Genomic DNA, 22,541 nt, shown 5'->3' on the forward strand with positions numbered 1-22,541 from the left:
AGCCTCAGTCATCTAGAACATGACGAAGCTTGACTGAAGCTCGGGGGTCCTGCAATGGAAAAGTCAAACAATGTGGCCAGCAGCAGTTTAGTGAGTGGAAATGCAGAGGAACAGTCAATGTCAAGCACATTTGCTTTCTTTTCTGTTTCATATGTCTGTGCTTGCATGTGTTTTACAATGTCTATGTAGAGGGTACTTTCTGTTCATAACCTCGATAGACAGAATTTCTAGGTGCAGCCAAAGCATTTAGGTGGTCCTGTCTGGTGGCCTCAGTATTACGTCTCTGTTTTTTTGTAGATGAAGTGGTTCTGTTTGCTTCATCAAACATCTTCACCTATCGCTGGAACGGTTCGTGTCTGAGTGCGAAGCGGTGGGGATGAGAATCAACACCACCAAATACAAAGCCATGGTCCTCAGTCAGAAAAGGGTGGAGAGCGCTCTTCAGGTCAGGAATGAAATCCTGCCCCAATTGGAGGAGTTCAAGTATCTTGGGGTCTTGTTCACGAGTGAGGGAAAAATGGAGCGAGAGAGTGACAGGCGGCTCGGTGTAGTGTCTGCTGATGATGTGGTTCTGTTGGCTTCATCAAGCCGTGAGCTCCAACTCTCACTGGTGCAGTTCGCAGCCGAGTGTGAAGCGGCTGGGATGAGAATCAGCACCTCCAAATCTTAGACCATGGTCCTCAGTTGGAAAAGGGTGGCATGCCCGCTCCAGGTCGGGGATGAGATCCTGCCCCAAGTGGAGGAGTTCAAGTATCTTGGGGTCTTGTTCACGAGTGAGGGAACGGGAGATCGACAGGCGGATCGATGCAGCGTCTGCAGTGATGCGGACTTTGTATCGGTCCGTTGTGGTAAAGAAGGAGCTAAGCCGAAAGGCGAAGCTCTCAATTTACCGGTCGATCTTCGTTCCTACCCTCACATATGGTCATGAGCTGTGGGTCATGACCGAAAGAACAAGATCCAGGATACAAGCGGCCGAAATGAGTTTCCTCCGCAGGGTGTCCGGGCTCTCCCTTAGAGATAGGGTGAGAAGCTCGGTCATCCGGGAGGATCTCAGAGTAGAGCCGCTGCTCCTTCACATCGAGAGGAGCCAGATGAGGTAGCTGGGGCATCTGATTCGGATCACTTCCTGGTGAGGTGTTCCAGGCACGTCCCACCGGGAGGAGACCCCGGGGACGATCCAGGACACGCTGGAGAGACTATGTCCTTCGGCTGGCCTGGGAACGCCTCGGGATCCCCCCGGAAGAGCTGGATGAAGTGGCTGGGGAGAGGGAAGTCTGGGCGTCCCTGCTAAAGCTACTGCCCCCGCGACCCGAGCAGTAGTAAGCAGTAGAAAATGGATGGATGGATGGATGACCCTATCTAGTTTCTAATGGAGGACATAACTATTTGAAACACTACAACCATGATAATAAACATTGTTCTGTTACGATACCTTAGGTATTTATCAGACATGATTACATTATCAATCAAAATGTAAAGGCAGCATTTTTTTCATCCAGTTTATGTATTGTATTTTGTTGGTTAAACTGAATAAATGTATGTATTTTACATACACATATGAACACAAAGAATTACAAAGTGCTCAATGGCAGCAGCAAAAGATCCTTCATCGTGTTGCAAGATAAAAGGCCCAAAACATACTGACAAATCAACAACATAATTCAACAGGGGAAAGAAGTGGAAGGTTTGAGTGTCAATACTGCGTCAATCTGGAGACTTAAACCCCATAGAGCACGCATTTGGCCAGGTAGTGATTAATCCCCCAAAGCAACAACAACTGAAAGAAGCTGTGGTAAAATCATGGAAAATATGAAAGTTTGGTGATGTTAATGTGTTACAGGCTTGATGCAGTTACTGCTTGTATCCATCTTTTGATGTCAAACCCAAATGTTTTCAGTTAAAGCAAAAAAAAAGGAAAAAAATAAAGAAATTGGCCTCACTGTTCCAATGCTTTTGAAGGAGACTGTGCACAAAAAACATTTGTATTATCCATTAAATATTAAAAGACAGAGGAAAACCAGAGACAGAATAGATGTCATGTTTAATAAAAAATTTTGAACACATTTAGAAACAATTTTAGCAATTATATTATCGATTAACGATCGAAATGAAAATATTTATGGCAAGAGAAAACAGAAGAGCTTCAACGGTTCGAATTAGCTATTTTCCCCTGGTTCAAAATGACACAAGAAGACTTCCCGAAAAACTTCAATCTACGAGAAAGGACTCAAATTTACATAACATTTTTACATGATGTCCATATTACATTGTGTGTTTGTAGCTCGGCTGAGTTTTTTTTTGCACCATAAATAAGGATGGCGGAAAATAAACAAGAACATACTAAACATACAAATATTGAAACAAAGTAAAACAACTATATCATAATATCAAACATGAAAAAGGGTAGCATGCATTTTTGTGACGAGCCCCTGGTCCATAATGAAGGCTGGAGTCTACATCCAACCAAAAAAATAAATCAACACATAAACCAATGAGAACAATGCTTCCAAAAGCTGGCATTCACTCTGTCGCCTCAAGTCGTCCTTCCAACGTAAGCCCGTCTGATTTAAGAAAAAAGTTTTTCTGTATACAAAAGCCTATTTAAACAAAGAAAAGCATTTTGTAGATTTAAAATAAAATAATCCATGTTGTGTTACAGCCCAGTGTCCTGTGGGTAAGAGCTGCATGTTTTCAAGATTTGGTTGTTTCTCTGAGCACATAATTCAAGACAGAAATGAGCCGTTTTGACAGAGAAAGGGTTCTGACAGCATACTAAAACTGTCATGTGCTGTGACGGGCTTTTGTGGACTGCAACAACTTCATAGCATTGATTGCGAATTTGTATCCCTCATCTATAGTTTTTTTCTGCATACGACTGAGCAGTGCATGCATTAAACTGAATCTTAAATTTTCTTTAAAGACAAGTAAAATCTAGTTAGCTTAGAAATAAAGCAAGATATACTCTTTTTTAGATTGAAAATGATCTGAAAGAGATTCTACCTGAACTTATGCACCATTGAGCTTATCTGAATTGTGACTTGAGGATGCATCACTATCTGTTGGGCCTCATCCTTTGTACAGTCGTGTGCCAGTGACACTTCAAACTGTTTCCTCAGCTGTTTATTTTCCTTTCTATGTGGTAAACTTTATTTTATAGCTGAAATAGACGCGCAAGTCTGTGTGCGCGTGTGAATGCTTGAGCCTTTGTCCGAAGTCTGTCTGCATGGGGGTTGACTGGGAAAATCCAGCGTGGCATCAGGACCACCTACGGTGTGCACATTGATTCTCTTTGGAAAGTGTGAAGAAGGGCAGGCTAGGAATGATTAATTGGCCAGTGGAGGGACACGCTTCGGAGCTCAGCTTGAGACCCCAAGCCTGCTCTGCTGCTACACTTCCACCCGACACAAGCACCTCAGTGTGACAGTGATGTTTGCACTCCATCCCTACATTTTTAGGTACACCAGAACATTATTGTATTTATTCTTTGTGCTAAAATTTAAATCGTATTTTAACACTCTACTCAGTATATATTTAGATTATTGAGAATGTGACTTATAGGAGTAATTACCTTCTGCTGGTCATAGTAAATTTTGCAGTATGCTGGATGAATGTTATAAAGGTTATTATGTTTAAGGAAACACACACACAACATCCCGTGTTCTAACATTCATTAACGAATGTGACGTAGTTGTGCAAGCGCATATCCACTCTCTCCACTTAGAGACCCTTTTGCAAAAGTTTGCTTTCCTCACTAAAAGCCACAGTTTATCCATTTTTAGTTGAAAACCTTTTTATATAACATTTTCAGTTTGGTGGAGAGGAGGCGAAGGCAGGTGGAGCCAAGTGCACCTGGGGCGTCAGTGGAGACTCAATCCACCTCTTAAAACAAGTACTATTCCATTGCAAAAATCAATACTATACCAAGATACAATATAACAGGATGCAATTGTGCCACGTACAATGGCTTGAAAAAGTATTCATGACCCAGGCAGAGGCAGGCAGGGCAGTCAAAACTCAAAATAGTTATTTAACAGAAAAAAACGCAAATGGAGGTAATTGGAGGTAATTCAAAGTTCAAAACAATCCTAGAAACTAGGAAAATGAGGACAACTGGGAACAGACATTCCACATGTGCAAGAATCGACATATGACATGACATTCGACAACGACCTGAAACCGAATGAACAGAGAAAGGGAACTAAGTACACAGACTAATGACGAACAGATGAGAAGAACACAAGTAGAGAAGGAGCTTATTGGCTGACACGAGGAATAAAGCTGACAAGACCCGGCTTCAGACGATGACACAACAAGCAGACAAAGACGGCACGAACACGGAAAACTACAAATACAAGACCAAACAATGCACCGATATAGTAAACAAAACAAAAAAATGGAAAAATTATGTGCTTCAGTGTCAAACCTTAGGAAAACCTAAAGTAAAAGAAAAACAAATAATGACGAACATGACATCTGCAACGTCATCCACTCACACTTCAAAGTTTGTGCTTGCAATACAACAAGAGAAGTCGAATGCCAATGTTTTTGGATTGTCGTATGCCTTCAATCCCGTTGTCAAAGAAGGTTTAGGTTGGAATGCGGGCTGGAATCCTGATTTGGATGTTTATTTTGGATATTTACATATTCTCACCGCGCTTGTGTGGGTTCTCTTTAGGTGCTCCAAAATCTCCTCCAATTAAAAAAAATATGCATGTTGGATTAAGTGAAGACTCAAATCGTGTGTAAACATCTTTTTCACACTATTTCCACCTTCTGGAGGTGCACCACCCACCACGAGTGCCTTATTCTAATCAATCTACAGCCTCGCTCATTTTAGTGTTATATCACGCATGGGTCACCTGTGTCTTGCCACTTAAGTGCTGGCTAAGTGCTCTTTGGCATGGTGTTGATGATGGCAGATGCAACCATCGTGACGACACCCTCCATCATAACCACTAAATTTGGCTGTTGTGTTTGAGGAAAGGCACATTCTGTTTTTCCGGTTTTCTGTCAACCAACAAATAGACTGCATTGTGTCTCTCGCGTCACCATTTTCTGTATTTACCACACAACTGACAATTGAAAGAACATCATACACTCCAAGATATGCTGATTATTAAGACTAGAGAGCTAGTCGAACTTGGCTTGCTCTGACCAACCAGTACAACGAAGGAAAGATTTTGAGGGCCAGCTCTCTGCCCCATATATACCAGATTGGCCCTGTGAGAATGAATTTAAAATCTGATAAATTAAAGGAACCCATTGTCCCATTGCTAATGTCGTTTGTCAAGTTACATCTACCAGCACGGCAGATTCTGAAGGACCTGGACAGATTACATTGGCATGGCAGCACATAAAGTAGAGACTGAAATGTGATTGGACAAAAAATCTAACATCCACAACGAACTGGAAGCATTGCAGCCAGAATATATGCTAGGAAATTAAGAGAATCAAAACTCTTGTGAATTTGTAGGGCTATTCAGCAGTCCAGATACAAAAACAATGCTATTTGCATACCATTTGTTTCATATGAAAACATCACTGTTCTGATGGTCATTCTTCTCTTGGTCAGTCTGGTTGCATGGGCTCATCAGTGATCGAATCCCGTGTTTAACAGTATTTGTCCTGCTCACCACAGCTACCAAGAAGCAGATGTCTCACCTATATAACAACAGCCCAACTTCACTCTCACAGGAGCAGACAACAGAAAGTGTCTCTATCTGAGGCAGTTTCCTCTTTCAGGAAAACCTTAACTTCTGACGTAAACCCCAGCGAGGCGCTCGTAGAACGTTTTCGTTGTGTTTGCGCTTATTTACACAGACATCAAGGCCCAATTTCTCATGATAGAGAGTTGGAGATAATGCAGGGTGTCTGGTTCCCACTTCAGCCCACCACTGGGAAAAATAATGACCTCAGACGGAGCACAGAAACAATACACAGAGTGACTGGGCTCTGTTTCATGAGGTTTTTATGTTGTGGAGTGTCAGGATTACATCTAAAAAAAATACACATGGTATAGTGTACATCTACCATCATACTGAGGACACTATAATGGATGAAGATGGGACTGCGATGTCGGGTGAACTTTGAATACTTAACATAAATGGAATGCCAATCGATAGAGTGCAGAACTCCACGGTTGAACTATTTAAGAAGGCAAATGATTAGTAGAACACTTCCTGGTTCACACAAGATGCTCATGTGTAACACGACAGGACTGTATCATTTCTGAATCTGGGTTGTGGGCAAGAGTTTAATTGTGACGCAAACAGTAAAAAAAAAAAAAAAAAAAGTTTATCAAATCCAAATAAAACAAAAATAGCCTGTCCATAGCATGCAGTGGAAAACCCAAGATATCATACTTGGATGGATGGAGAGGACCAGGGGTGCTGTCATCAAAATTTCACGTTTTCTTCTTTGGCACATGCACCCCTCCTCCACAAAATTGGTCAGTTACTTTTTGTATGATCCTGCTAACTGACAAAACAAAGACGTTCAAAACAATGCTTGTCATCGTAGTATGTTTGCACTTGGTGGCTGTAGTACTGTAAACAGTACAGTGGTGTTACCGCCACTAAGGGCATTAATGTTCTTTTTCATATGCATTTCTTTTTGGATGTGTCTTAGTAGGGCTATACAAAAACTACTTCCACAAAACTACGGCTAAGACGGAAACAATAAAGTTTTGTTGCAGATCCAGGAATATTTCAGTTCTCATTCTGGAAACTACTAGAGAGCCTTATGGTAGACATATCTTCTCCAAGATTTGTTTACCAGTTGAGGAACAGTTGGTAACATGCACAACCACTTTTTGTACCACTAAAATGGAACAGTATCAACCTCAACTTTTAACCGTGCATACACTTACTGTAGGCCTAATTTGATCATCTAATTTTCCCAAATGAAAATCCTACCTTCATTGTTAGATGATACTTTATGAGTACTGGTAAATACATCTATTTTTTCTTGTTCTGATTACATCGTCAGATAATATTTACTTACTGTTTAAAATTTTGGAATGCTCCCCTAACAAAACCTTATGTGGAAAATAAGCATAGTGACAGTCAGTGGTTTCATTGACAGCAAGGGGGCCTCATGCTGTAAACTACTTCAATGGGGGTAGCCTTTTATTTTGTCTTTAATAATGTTGGCGGTTCACTGCAAAGGTTCCCAGAAGCTGGTGTGATTCAGGAAGAACCAAGCCTTTTCCTCTTCAGCTTGTACCAACGTCCTGGAGGCCACCTAGCAACCAGCACAAACTTTGGGGGCAAAATCAATGGAGTAGCTCTCTGATGTCTACTCAGTGTTTCCATAAAAACAATTGGTGACCATTAATTCCCTGACTTTTTCCTTCCTATCTGGAGAAAATGTGGCCATCGTGTTCAGTCTGTCATCCTCTTTTAAGTCACATTTCAACTGCCACTACATGTTTTTTTTTGTTTTTTGTGGTGAGCACACACTACAAAGTGGGAGCTCAGAGAAAATCCACATACCATAGTCACAACTCACATCTGTGTATGTATCTAATCTTACCCACAATTAATCTTTCTGTCCTCTCTTTCTACATTGGCCTCCAAGTGAATATAAAATGGAAAATAAGTGCTAAAACCTGAGGTATAGAGTTAATGCACACATAGGAGACATTTTTGACATAGGGATCTGGCTTGTTTGAAATAGATCCACGGAGCAAAGATCAGAAAAGCATAATAAACATGCCACCACAATGTGGATTTTCATCTCAGCGTTATGATTTACAGCCCATTGGCTTCCTACCTCCTTCTCCCGCTCTTCTTCTACATATGGGAGCACAGCGCGTGCCGGAGTGTTATAATAACCTCCCTGCTCAGCGGGAAACATTTGGACCAGAGCCGAACATTGACCAGAAAAGTCTCACAGATGCTTGGTGCAGGTTTAGTCCTTAGAGAATATCCCCCCTGACCACAAGCAAGTTTAACACTGCACTCAGGTCAGATCTACAGCCAAAACAAAATGCCTAGATGGAAAACTCTTCACGTTAGCTGTGTAAGTTAAAAAAATAAAAATAAAACATTAGACAAGAAACCAAAATTTAAACAATGACAGTGATGTTGAAAAGAAACACATCATTTATTTAATAAAATAAACATACAGGATATTGACCTAACATTGCCAGAGGCCTCGCTGCTTCAGCACTGCTGGTTGGGCAATTGCATCTACTATAAGTGATGGTGAGAAAACAAGTAGCCAGCTATTCATTCTACCTCAAACTATACTGTATAATTAATAGGAACCATGAAAACAAGGTCAAAAGAAACTGATAATGCCACACAGAATGTGAATGTGAATAAATGTGTGCACGTCACCTCACACGACGCAAGCAAGTGTAAGTGCACCCTTCATACTTCGTACAAACAAAAAGTAAAAATTCAAGAGTACGCTTACTCACGCATGAGCCAATACAGGATATACTTGTTATGTAATTAATATATTCACCCCAGTGTCGTGTGCACTTTATTCTCAATTTACAGTAACATGGGGAATCATTGTGTGTGCACACATGCAGGTAATGAATGGTGCATTGTTATTTTCGAATTAGAAGGCTCCATTCGATATCCACCATGTGAGGAGTTGTACTGATTTCAACCTCCCAGGCATTCTGGGAAATCAGGAGGGTTGGCATCTGTGATATTCCATGAAGATTCCAACACGGAAGAAACAATTCTCGATCGGCCAACGACATCAGCGCATCTACAGTAACTCCAAACTTACACATTAGTACAAACAAAGGCCTCATTTTTGAACTGCTGTCATATCGCTAACACTACTCAAAAGCCAGTTATCTTACTACGGTCTGTTGTGACTTTCGGTCTGTCCCGTCAGGGGTCGCAATGATGAGTCACTCTCAAAATGTATTTGGCACAGTTTTTATACCAGCTGCCCTTCCTGACAAAACCCAACCATTTTTGTGGCTGGGTAGTGGGGCACGGGCCAGGAATCAAACCCGTGCCATCTGCATGAAAGGCAGCAGCATGCACCGCTACGGCACCAGTGCACATAACATGCATGGTGAATAATTTAAAAGGACCCAATTGCCTATTGGAAAACTGTTAAGTACTCATATTAACTGTTATTTCAACTCGGCCAAGTTCAATTAAATCCACTAAAATAGCTTCATGCTGTTGATGTCAGTTTGTATGTATTTTGGAAAGACAGATCTAAATTAGTTCAAATTGTTTCAAGGGAAACTATAATAATTGAGAGAACAAACGTAAATGTGGACTTAACAGCCCAGTGATACATTATATATACAAAGATATATACAGTACATGCATACAAACAAATCCAGCAGAAGCAGAAGGATCAGGTTTCATCACCTTTCCCATGACTTAAGGAAACAAGACGAGGAAGGAAAAGAGCGTTGTCTGTCAGTCTGTTTCCAGACCTACACTGCATGGGGCAGAGGCTCATTCATAAATACTGTATGAAGGACACCATTAACAAAAACTCACATTTATATAAACAAAATACAGTAATAGAACAAACTCAAAAGAGGTAGTAATCTACATCAAAACCTCTGTGGGCAACTGATGGCAACATTAAAGTATTATTTATTTAAGGCTGGACTTGTTTCCTTAAGTGGTCACTCGTAGAACAAAAGTCATATTTCATTTTATGAATCTTTCCAAATAAATGTCCTTCTGTCTATCGGGCACCTTCAATTACGAGTACAGTATTACAAAATAGTCAAATGACATTAGACATTACACCCTTAGTTATGTTCAGTCTGAGCTCACTTATTGTGTTTCCATGCTTTTGCAGATATAATGCACATATGAGGCAATCCATAGTGCAGTGTTTTACTGGCTTTAAGCCAGTGTGGTCAGTGCAACCTGTGCTGATAAAACTGTTCCAGTTAAAGGCGGATGTTTGTTTAACCTTCTGGCCACAAGCAGGCCCCACAAACATTATCGCCAGCTAAACTTAAATGGCATTGCCTAATGATGCATTATGCACACTCATGTCGCTTTAGGTCACCAAATCACATACACAGGCTGTTTATGTTGAGGTAGTGCATTCCGCACTCGCCAGGCAACAGGGCCGTTTACAAGCGCACAAAAGCATGGGGCTGCTTGATTGCTCTGCTAATTGATCTCGACCAGAGATCACAGAGCTTTGCCTGTAAAGACAGGGAACGCCTCCCGTGACATCGCCAGTAAATGGAAAGCTTTCAGTTCGCCAGCATTCAGCTACCAGGGTTGAGCTGGTGGCTGTAAGTTGACCACCTCAAAGGATGTTTTCAAGCACAATTTGTTACCACAACAAGGGAATTCCACTAGAGGTGAAAAGTCAAGCGAAGCTACAGGAGCTGGCTGGGAGCTGATTGATATTTTTTGTCTTTCTCAGGGGCATATAGCACTGATACAACCCAAAATCATTTTTTTCTTTTTTCTCTTTTAAATTTGTTTTTATTCATCCTCATCTTTAACCAGCTTAAATAAACACCAAAGCACCAACCATTTCCAAAGCTAGTGGGCAGCAGATTTCTCCAAACAGCCACACAGAGGCATATTCTAGTTAAAGTTGAGATGGCTTTTTAGATAGCCTTTCATCAAGAGGAAAAACTCAATTTATTATCTAAGCTTATACCTTTTCATCTTTGATCTGGTCCTAGGGCAAAACAACAACAACAACAACTTGGCTGCCTCTCAGAGGTGAAAGGTGAGCTGAGTGATGGCTCATTACATTTCTCTGCGCGCTCTTGTGGTAGCAAAGCAGACACGACTAGTCCCCACGGGGACGAGAGGTGTTACTGTGTCATTGGAAATGGTGACATCATTAGACTGATCGCATCTGTCCTTAAAGAGTCAAGCAGATGCTCCGAAACCTCCAGGTTAGCCTCTGCCCTTTGTGCCAGTTGTGATGGACAATATGTTAACTTGACTTTGACTTTCTCTAAATATATATACACCGTAATTTGTCGTGTATAATTTGCATTCCCCCCACTCCCAAAAAAAATCAAAAATCAATGGTGCGCATTATACATAGGTATAGGGGAAAATAAAAAAAACTTTCCCATTTTATAAATGTATGCCGCCATCTAGAGGTTATGAAAAAGCGGTACACGTTCATTTCCATATGCCACCGCCACCTAGAGTTTATGAGAAAGGTGTACACTTTCATTCTCATATGCCAGCACCACCTACAGGCTATGAAAAAGGTGTAGCTTACACTTTCAATCCAATATGACAGGGGTACGTATGACTGCATATACTGTATGTACAGTTGTGCTCATAAGTTCACATACCTTGGTAGAATTTGTGAAATATTTTTTTTTATATACGACTGATGACTGAACAACAACCATCATTAATTTATTTATGGTTATGTTTTGTTTGATGATAATGCGTTTCTGAAATGCTTGAAAGTTTAATTTGAATCCCATTAAAATAAAACTAAATGTGATTCGCCTGGCCCTTCATGTTTTCTTGAAAGAATTGTACCCATCTTACAAATTCTCCCCGGGTAATCAAACATATGATCACAACCGTGTGTTTTCTCATTTTCTAGATAAAAGTAGGGCTGTGAATTTCAAAAGAAGAGCAAGTAAATAAAATAAAAAAGTATTACGTGGGCGGCACGGTGGCGGACTGGTTAGAGCGTCAGCCTCACAGTTCTGAGGTGCGGGGTTCACCGTCCCCTCCTGTGTGGAGTTTGCATGTTCTCCCCGTGCCTGCGCGGGTTTTCTCCGGGCACTCCGGTTTCCTCCCACATCCCAAAAACATGCATTAATTGGAGACTCTAAATTGCCCGTAGGCATGACTGTGAGTGCGAATGGTTGTTTGTTTCTATGTTCCCTGCGATTGGCTGGCAACCAGTTCGGGGTGTACCCCGCCTCCTGCCAGATGACAGCTGGGATAGGCTCCAGCACGCCCGCGACCCTAGTGAGGAGAAGCGGCTCAGAAAATGGATGGATGGATGGAAGTATTACGTGTTCAAATGAAGTTCTTAACTTCAGAATAATTCTTTGACAAAACTAACAAAATACTTAAAGTTTTCATCATATGGGTAGAAGCAAAATCATGCATTGTAAAAATGCATTATACATAGGTAGAAGGGTTTTCCAGAATTTTGAGGTCAACTTTGGAGGTGCGTATTATATATGGGTGCGCATTATACACGAGAAATTATGGTACCTCTCTTTTGAAGGCTTAAGGCTTCTTTATACTGGGGCGGACGGCGACCGCGCTGACGTCACTGCGGCTGTCCCGCGCGTAGTTTGCCTTTATACTCGAGTCCAACCCACGCACAATGTTTTGAAAGTGTGCTGCAGTTCACCTCCCAGTCGGGGGTGTCGCTACGGCTGGTATTGGATAGGGCACCACAGGGTGGAGTTTCCTCTGCATTTTTTTTGCCATTTCCGGTAGCCGTTTTTACTTTCCTTTCAGTAACAAGGAACAAAGCAACAACAATGCCGACCGCGACAGAACAAATGGACCTAGATGACCAGATGATACGTTTAATTATGCTGCAAAATTGATCGAGAAGGCGGCGACCTAGATGGTATGTAGAACCAATGGGCACGTTGCTACGTCATTACAGCATGTGACTCAAACGGACCAATCACGAGAGATGATCTCCGCGGCGTTCGACACGCAGCAACTATTTTTGTCGGGTGCACGGCCAGCTACGCAGACGTGCTGCGCGGGGCCATTCGTCGGTCACGTGATGCAATGCGGGCGCTGTCGGCCGTGCGACAGCGGGAGTATAAAGAGGCCTTTAGACTTGCACTGGGGATATTGCTCAAATAGTCATAGATTATCAAATCAATCAGGAATTAAACTAGGCCCTGCTATTTCCCCTTGAAGATGAGGTCTTCATCTAAAGCGGGGCACACACATATCCATAATCGTTAATTTAAGCATTATACCCGAACTGCCGATCAACGTTTGCGAAGGCCTTGTCCTCAATATCGCTGAAAGATTAGAATGTGTTGAAGGGTGTTAGAGGGATTTTGCCTCCCCAATTTTCTCCGAAAATGGTCAACAATTGCACTGTATATGTTAAATATGTTCAATATTTACAATCACTAATCGTGTGTGGTCAACAGTTCGGCTGATCCATGGACTCTGTGATTGTGATGTGAAATTGAAGGCCAATTAGTAAGCGCCCCGAAACATGTTAAAAATCATTTAAGATCTTAAAAACCATTTCAAATGTTAAAAACCGATCTGTGTGTACCCTGTTTTTCCAAAACCTTTTGATAAATCCTGTGCTTCCAACTTTGTTGGAACATTTGGGGGAAAGGTCCTTTTCTGTTCTCAGGGCAGAAAACAAGATCCATAAATGCCACGCCCAGAAGAATGGAAATTGGTGTAGTTGCAAAGGACTAGTAAATTTTCTTCCATTTTCACATCGTGCATTACCATGCCCAAATACATTTGTCTAAAAAGTGTACCTGCACAATGAACTTACGATTTAAAAAAAGAAGCTGTATATGTGCACCTACTGGACCTGATTCTTCATTCTTCCTTTAAAACGTAAACAATTATGCTTCTATTAAGTTATTTGTTCATGTGGTGTCACCTCTTTTTTGGTAAGAGATGATCTTAAATCATTTGGATGCACGATTTTTGGGGGTTTATTTGTTTCCGTGATACCAAGGTGACGGCGTTTGCTCTTGATGAAGCAGTCCTCCAAGGTCATTACGTAAACCTGCAACATTTTTGGCCAAGATTGAAATCTTTGTGTCACAGCTTTGACATTTTTTCTTTTCTTTCGCTGTTTACATTTTTGCCTGCCGTGAAATCATCAAAATCGCTCTAATCTCTTGTAAAATGATTCATCATCTGGAGAGCTTGTTGCTCTTTTGTTGATGTCCTCACTCTTACCTACATCACAATATCCCACCAGGTGCCATCATTTTTGATTGAAATTTTTATTTGGGGGAAAATGCCGTCTGGTGAAAGCAGGGCAAAATCTCTCATGGGAAAAGTCCATGCTGACAGCTAAGGTTTTCATGTCATTCATAGGGATTCAATAATCATGTCTCAAATATATTAATACATTTATTATTGATTAAACTTGTTTTATTCATTGAGTACAATACAGTTTGCTAATACTGTATACCACAGCAATGCCCAAATACAATTCGAGTATGCTCCCTAAGAGCTGTGAGCACTGTACGGATGACAACAGTGACTGGACCACATAGTAGCTGTTTTGAGGTGATCCCATATCATCCTAACGTTACGGTTATACACTATTAACCAAAATATTTTAGGATTCATCTGTCCTGAACGAGGTGCATTGTTTTTGAAAAAACGATATAGTACTGTACCACGCTATGCTTGAGAAGTTTGTCCTATGTCCATACTTAGTCATGCAACCATGAACCATGACCCTTATAGCTAAAGGAATGCCAATATTTAGGGATTTAAGTGTTTAAGGAGGATTGAAATCATGACAAACAACATCTTTCAAGACTTCAGGGTACATCACTCGACAAAATGTTGGCAAGTGCTGCCATAGTACACTCCACAAATAAACAAGACACCTGGATTCATCTAATTATCATATACAATTCAGATTCATCACTCAGAAACAAATCCTTAGCGGCTCCATTTGCTACAATGACAATTAACATTAGTTATTTTGTAGAAGTTCTCCACATTTACAACAATTACTTTAATTGCACCATTACTTGTTTCGACATTCTACCTTAGAATGAAGTCATCAAACTCTTGAAAGAACTTTAAAGGCCACCCACATATACTAGACTACTGTTATATAAGCATAGTATAATCTCTATGCGATGGTCAGTGAAATCCTTCTAAAGGTAAAGTACTGTATATGCGATCTGAATTCACTCATCTTAGGTAAGCTATATAAAGCAGACAAACCAAGGCTGCACACAAGAGACACTTTGTATGGGTTCTTTAAATGTATGAACCAGTGAATGTGTGTGGCTCTGAATTATCCAGTGTTGTCAGCAGCGTAATCTTCAGAAGGCTGATAAGTGCCTTGTCTTCCTCAGCTAGGAACTCTGTTTGATTGAAGCATCTCATCAAACTCTCAATAAGAATGACTTCACAGGACTGTGCACGGTGAGAGAATAATTGTTCCAGTAAAAACAGAATTCCATTTGGAGTAATATGTTCTTACAAACACACTGCACGCATCACAGATTATCATGTAGAGACATTTTTTCCCCCAAAATTGTTCTCTCATCTAAGGATGGAGCAGGGGAAGAAAAAAAAAAACGCCTCCACCAAAATGTGGGATTTGTAATTTCCATCCAATATGCACACCTACCCAGAGTGGCTTATTCACTAAGCCTGATAGATGACCCTTGAACATAAATAGAATGGAATAGCATTGCATCAAGTGGGCCCTTTCCACCAAATGAAAGCAGGACCACAAGACATTTATGCTGTAGTACAAATTCATCGTCATATGTATAACCGAAAAGCTGATTTTTTAAGCTATTACGGTCCAAAGTGAACCCCTGTTTATGGCGGGGGTATACTGTACGTTCCGGACCCACCTGTGATAGGTGAAAATGTCGAGAGACCAGAAATTAGTATTATTATTTTTAGTAGTTGTACCCCTCCCACATGTTTTAAACACATTTTAACTTATTAAATTACACTTCTTAAACACATTGTTTATATATTTGAACTCAAAAAAACTCACTGCAAGCATACAATGTCTAGAAAATACCAAAAATACCTTGTGCTGTATTTTATTTAGTAGTCTGATGTGCCTTTAATCAATGTGTGTGTATGTGAGTGCGTGCATGCGTGTGTGTGCATGCATGTGCGTGTGCTGAGCATCCCGTCACAAACAACAAAATAGAATTAAACGCACTGTATGCAGAATTGACGCTTAGTAGAGTAGCTTCGCTGCTTTTTCTTCTCAATTACGCTACATCAGCATCCATTAGATGTTCAGTTCAGTGCTGCCTGGCATGTTGCGCCACAACGTCGTACTACACCGAATCTGATTACGTTGTCTCCCTAATGAAGTGGCCAATGTCTGAAGCTCACACCTTTAAGGCTTTTGCATACTTAACAGGATGCAGCACGCCGTCGACGAAACACGCGCAAAGTAGGCATTTGCTGGAGTAGCACCACACCTCAAGTTGAAAAACGTTCAACTCGGGAGCGCCGTTACTGTGACGTCAGACGTCACATCCAATAAGAGAGGGGTAGGTGGAGTGATTTCGGCACGCCAAGAGCAATTGACCAACTAGCCGGAGAAGCTTCAATGCTACTTCCTGGTAGACTGCTAAGCAACCACTTCCAAATACGGAGAAGCTCGCACCGAAAAAACAAGTGCAGTATTATAAACTCCTTACACATTTCTTAATGTGTCTGAGGAAGAACAAAAGCAGAGAGGGTTACCTGTACTTTTCAGCGGTATCTATATTTAGATGACATGTGCTCCGAGGTGGCATCGGGCTTATCGGCGTTCACGCTATTGTCGCTGCTGGACGACCATAGTAGTGACCGTGTGAGTGAGATTGCACAGTGCCCACTACAAGGGCCTGGGGACAACTGTGATGATAATGTTTATTATTCTCCTCACACTCTCACACATTTATAAAACCATTTTTGGGAGAAAAAGTATTCACAGTCAGAATTGTTTTATTTATTACAGTGGCAACTCCAAATTCAAACTCAATCCATTTCCCATAAGAAATAATGTAATGCTTTTTAAATCGTAACTGTCTCCTTTGATGTGATGTTTCTTCAGTAATTAATCTACAATACTAGCTTTCTTCAGTTGTGAGCCAGGAGCATTCCAATTGTTCTCCGTGAAACATAGCCCCCCTATGCATTTCCCTCTCACACACTTCCCTTAAGTGGAGATAACATCTGGGATAAGAAAGCGGTAAAGAGCAAAGAGGGAATGGGAGGAGCGAGCATGTGTGTGTGTGTGTGAATTCTTAAAAACGCTGTGTGTTCGATCAGCATAGGGAGGGAACCATGGGAGATAAGCTTGTGACAGCTGCCAAACACCTCTGTGTGAGTGTGTGTGTGTTTGTATTTGAATTGCGCCCCCCCCCCCCCTCATTCAAGGATGGGTGTATGCATGTATCCCCACCACCTGCCGGCTTGCGTCCCTTCTAGCAGGTGTGAGTCAGTTTGTATGTGATCCAGAGCCCTGATGATTGTGGAGCATATGTGACAGTGTTATCAGCAGCCAACATCTCCACGCAATAACATTAAGACATGAGGCGCGCTGATGGCGGAGATTACTGAGATGTGAGGAAACGTGAGCTCTGCCCATATGAACAGTAAACACCAGATTCCTTCCGATAGCAGACAAAAGTGAAAATCATGACAAAATATAGCGAAAACCTCATTAATGCTTGTTGATGGTGGAATAAGAAGCCCTTTAGGTTCCAATATTGAAAAATTTAACTGCTAAATTAAAAATACTAGAAATAATAATAATCAGTTCAAGACCTTTATTAACTGTACAGGAAACATGTGGGTAACATTTTAACATTATTCATCTTCCATACAATTGTAAAACAGGGTAACCACTATTAATATGGTCTAATATGATAGTGAGTCACGTGACATCTGCATCTGCTCACTCATCCAATTTTTTTAACAGAGGCAGGGACTGCATTTGGTACGACCGCAATTATCACATTTTAATTATAGAAAACATCAATATGATACAAAAGTGCAATATAACAGCACGCAACTGTGCCACATACATCATCTGGAGCAGTTCATTTATCTGAAAACACGACAAAAACACACCCAAAAAAATCGATAAAGGACATCATCTTCACCAGATTGGCTCATTATTAAAAGTATTCATGTATCCAGATTGCGATGGATGCATTCTGCTAGTCATAATTGGCTGTAACAAGTTTTGCTCGAACCAATTAAAAATGCTGACATCATCGAGGGCCAGCGAAATCTGATCGATTCAAGAAACAGTCGCATTGATACTAGTTTAAGTTACATCAGCCAGCACTACTAATTCACAAGGGCATGGGAAGATTACATTGACATGGCAACACATGGAGTTAAAATCTGATTGGACAAAAACAAATCTAATATCATCTAACAACATTACTGGAAGCAGTGCACCTAAGAGAAATACTCTGAAAGAGAATGGACTGTATAAAATACAATTTAATGGAACAAATATTAGAATTCAAAGTTTTAAATGTAAGTCATCACTTCTGATTATGTTTAGGCCAGCACAGAAGGCCTCGCGTGGCCTTGATGGCTCTGTGCTGACTTTAAATTGCATAAGCAAACCTTGACAACCTCACAGTAAGTGTTAGATAGCATAACAATATCAATAATTTAATAAGCTTTAGGTGTGCTTTAATACTGACTACTTAAGTAGGTGAACTGTTTAAAAAAGTAAGCGCATCATGAGGAGAATGACCTTTAAGGTGAATATGAATGACTGACAATAGTAATGATAATAAATCAAAGATAATAAATCAGTCTAGGCTCTTGCAGGAAAGCGGAAGTGCCTTTTCTTGCCAGGGTTCAAAGGTTAAATTCCCAAGCAGGTGGCGGAGTCAAAGAGAGCTGGCGCCAGGTCTTTTTCTTGACGGACTGCATTATTCACAAGGCAGGTCATCTGATCCAATAACAGCCTTCTGTCTCACTGTGACAGACTCACATTGCATTATTACATATACAAGGTCATATTTTACAAAAACATGGGGAGCTCTTTTTACAGCTTGGTGACGCTACATGTTGTGCTTATTAAGGCCCGAAGTTGCAGCAAATATTTTGCCGCGCTGAGCTTAACTGCTAATTGTCAAGATAAAGATTCTTGTCGGAGTGTTGAGTGTTCATTGGTTGCCTCCCTGTCTCCCACCGATCAGCCTGCCACTGCAACCTTCACGCCCGCCGCTGTCGCTTCAACATGGAGCTGTACAAGCTGTCAGGCCGCAGGAGCGGAGGGGTGTGCCTGAACTGTCGTCACAACACGGCGGGCCGTCATTGCCACTACTGCAAGGAGGGATTCTACAGGGACATGACCAAGTCCATTTCACACCGGAGAGCTTGCAAAGGTAAAATTACACTGTAACAGAAGTTACATGTCAAGACATTATCATTGTTACTTGTCTTTTTGATGCATAAGCATAAGTGTATCACAACAATATTGCAGGGCCTTTCGGTGTGGACTTTGTAGGTTCTCCCTGAGCATGTGTGGGCTCTCTCTGACTACTCCGATTTCCTCCCACACACCAAAAACACATATCATCGCTGTCGGGCGAAATCCTTGTATCTACAAAAACCTTTCAGGAAAAAAATTCCCCCCCCCCCCAAAAAAAACACCATTTTGCATGAGTTCCCAAACACTGCTTTGTTCAAATTGGTATTATACTTTATATTGCTATCATTTACTGTTGCGCACACACATCAACACAACATCACCCATAAATTAAATAAATAAATTAAATTAAGTAGTTATTTGTCTATATCTTCCCTCTGATTGGCTGTCAGATGAGAAAAGTACTCTTGAAAATGGATGTCAGTGAACTTGAAACTTGCAAAATAGTCTATAAAGTCTCTAAAGGGAACTTAATCTTCTAACTATGTTGACTACTCTGGTATACATATTGCCTTGCTCGTATTAAAGTTTAATGCGTTCCAGTTGTTTATGATAGTGTATGTGTCAGGCTCCAAAAACAAGGTTAGCTCAAATTTAAGTCTTAAGTTTTTTTGTTCAATACAATTGAATATATGAGGGAAACAATTCACAACTTCATCAAAGTTGAAGAACTAGATACAATTTCAGGCCAGTGTTGAGATCTCAAACACTGCTGAAAAAGATCCAAATAAAACCGTCACCTATGTTCTACAAACAAAGGAATCTCTGCAGCAGGGAACGGATGACTATGAATACAATGTATCTCCTGAAGGAATACCAAAAAAATCAGTCCATAAATCACCAAAGAGATCTATTGTGACACCAAAAAGTCAGATAAAAAAATAAATAAAATGTAATTAATAATACAGTGCTACAGTAATGTACTGTACTTTGCAAACATGTTCACGTATGACAAAAATAAATGCTCCTTATTACAGTATGTTTTCATATGTTACATGTGTTAATGTGACATGTTTTGAAAAGGTTGATAGAAATTTGGCCTCAATGATCCATTCCTTTGCAATCTACTTGTCATCATTTCAGGATGTACCTCGTCCCCACCTCTCACGGGATTTATGGATTCAACCATATACGTCACGGTAATTTTTTTCAAGAACAACAGCATCAATTCATCAGTCCACACAGATTTGGCACCCGAAATTTAAATCTATCTTTAAGTAAGACTTTTGAAGCACAGTTGTAGTGGCCAATACAGGCTGAGGCATTATAAAACAACATATTTTCACTGGTTGTTTAACTGCACACTTTAAACCGTACATGCAGGAGAACACCTTGGATCATGTGCTGAAAAGTCCACATTGTCCTAAAGGGGGCTTATGAGGTCGTCATCAGACATCAGACATTCACAAATTCCTGTCAAATTCCAGTAAAAATAATCCCTTTATTGCCAAGCAGTTTTACCAATACTCCTACTGTCATGCTTGAGGTATTAAAGGAATTCTTTGGAAAGTTTGGAATAAAGGAGCCACCTGTCTCGGCACTGGTGAACTGACCCGTACAACCACAAAGCTATTCGGGGTACCCTGTGAATCACTGACAAGTCAAACATAACAAACAGAAGCTGAGGTGTGAGCTGATCCTGGAACCAGCTCACTAATCTATTCATACCTGCGACACACACACACACACACACACACACACACACACGAACCGACACAACACACTGACGCAGGTGGGGGCGCATACCTCTGGTCTGAGGCTAAAATGCTGAGGATTATTGTCAGGGGAGAAAAAAGGGGAGCATCTTGTGCTGACCAAACCATTTCACTGAAAAGGACACTTCCTGTTTATGTGTGTGTGTGAGACACATTACTTCAGCCTTGAAGAAAGGGTTTTTGGACTGGATAAAAAACGAAAACTGAGGTTCCACTGCATCACTAAATAGGTGATAATGTGTGTAAGACAAATATAAAATATGTAAGATTATGCACAGACATATCACTGTGTTCCCTGTAAAGGGTGAAGATAATATACAGTACTTATCATCATCATTGTTGTCGAAACAACAAAATGTCATTTAATCAGAGTTGGACTATTTCATTGACCCCTGTGGAAATGTGTCACAGTGTCCCACTATAGAAATTTAAAACTGAAATATGTTATTAAAAAATAAATAAATAAATAAATAAATATATATATAAAAATCAATCTCGGGACAGTGAACCAAAAACTTGAACTGTGCATGATGAAATACAGACATGCATCATGCAGAGGTAACCCCACAAGATAAAATACAGGAGTCAAAATTTAAACAGAAATTGCAATGTGCAACAGAACTGTTGGATTACTGCTCTTACATTGTGCGCTGTACCAACAATGACCAACACCTCACCACACAAATGGTGTATATCAAATACCCCAAAGCACACATATGGAAAATCAGAGCATTGTTCAGCATGCAGCTGACTTCGGGCGGAATGCTTTGTATTGTTTCCATTGCCAGCCAATACATAGGCAAACAACTATTCACACTTACATTCATGTGGGTCTGCTTGACAATTCAGTTTTCAATGAACCTCAGAAGTATGTTTTTGGGATGTGGGAGGGACCTGGAGTAGCCAAAGAAAACCCAGGCAAACACGGGGAGAACATGAAAACTCCACACAGGATGGCCTGACTGGAGATTTGAACCCTGAGGCAGCTGTGCTAAACACCTTCAAAATTATACAATAGGACAAAAATTTAAAACTGTGGAGCTCTTGCAAAGGGGTACTGCTGAAAACTGAATAATCACCAACAGGGAACAAAAACATTTGAGTAAGCTAAAGACACCGAAGATTTGGCATATTTTGCATGGGCACAACGCACATCCTCACTTGTGCTGCTCATTCCACTAATGTACAGTATATGCTTTAGAAAGGAAATATCAGTGACAATTAATTTCAAAGATAAAATGTACTGAGAAGAGACATTGTTACAAAACAAGAATAATGTATTAAACGTGTTATCCATTCATATTAATTAAATATTAGTTATCTCTATAATGATTTTATAGTTGCTAATGTTTCTGTTGTTCTGTCCTGTACTTGCTTCTGCATAACACAACATTTGGTCTCATCCTTATATATTCTGACTGCAATAAAATGAAAGATCGGGACAATAAAAAACATTGCTTAAGTCAAATCTTTCTTATAAACACAGCACTGGGATCAGTTTACTACATGTGGTTATGCTGTGTTGAACAAAAGCTTGATAGATCCCCCACACTTAGAAATGCTCCTTTGCAGCATTGTTTAACACTGCCAGTCCAAATATTTTCACACATTTGGAGAGTAGTTACATTCAGAGTGTCGGCTCTGGTGTCAGGTTAATGTAAGAGAGGTTTACGCTCAGCCTGATGATGTATTGACATCCATTGATGTTTGCAAAGTCTTTCTTAAACAGCTGGATCAGTACCC

General features: G+C 40.6%; 1 protein-coding gene across 1 annotated transcript in view; it reads left to right on the forward strand.

The window, feature by feature from the left end:
• ntn1b (netrin 1b) overlaps window positions 1–22,541 on the forward strand; it is a 54,414-nt gene that overhangs the window by 10,897 nt on the left and 20,976 nt on the right. The window contains exon 3 of the mRNA XM_061749831.1: window positions 18,851–19,039. Within this exon, the coding sequence (XP_061605815.1) occupies window positions 18,851–19,039 (189 nt within the window). The remainder of the gene's footprint in view (window positions 1–18,850; window positions 19,040–22,541) is intronic.

The sequence above is a fragment of the Phyllopteryx taeniolatus genome, chromosome 16, assembly GCF_024500385.1.
Source record: "Phyllopteryx taeniolatus isolate TA_2022b chromosome 16, UOR_Ptae_1.2, whole genome shotgun sequence".
Taxonomy (NCBI): Eukaryota; Metazoa; Chordata; class Actinopteri; order Syngnathiformes; family Syngnathidae; genus Phyllopteryx; species Phyllopteryx taeniolatus.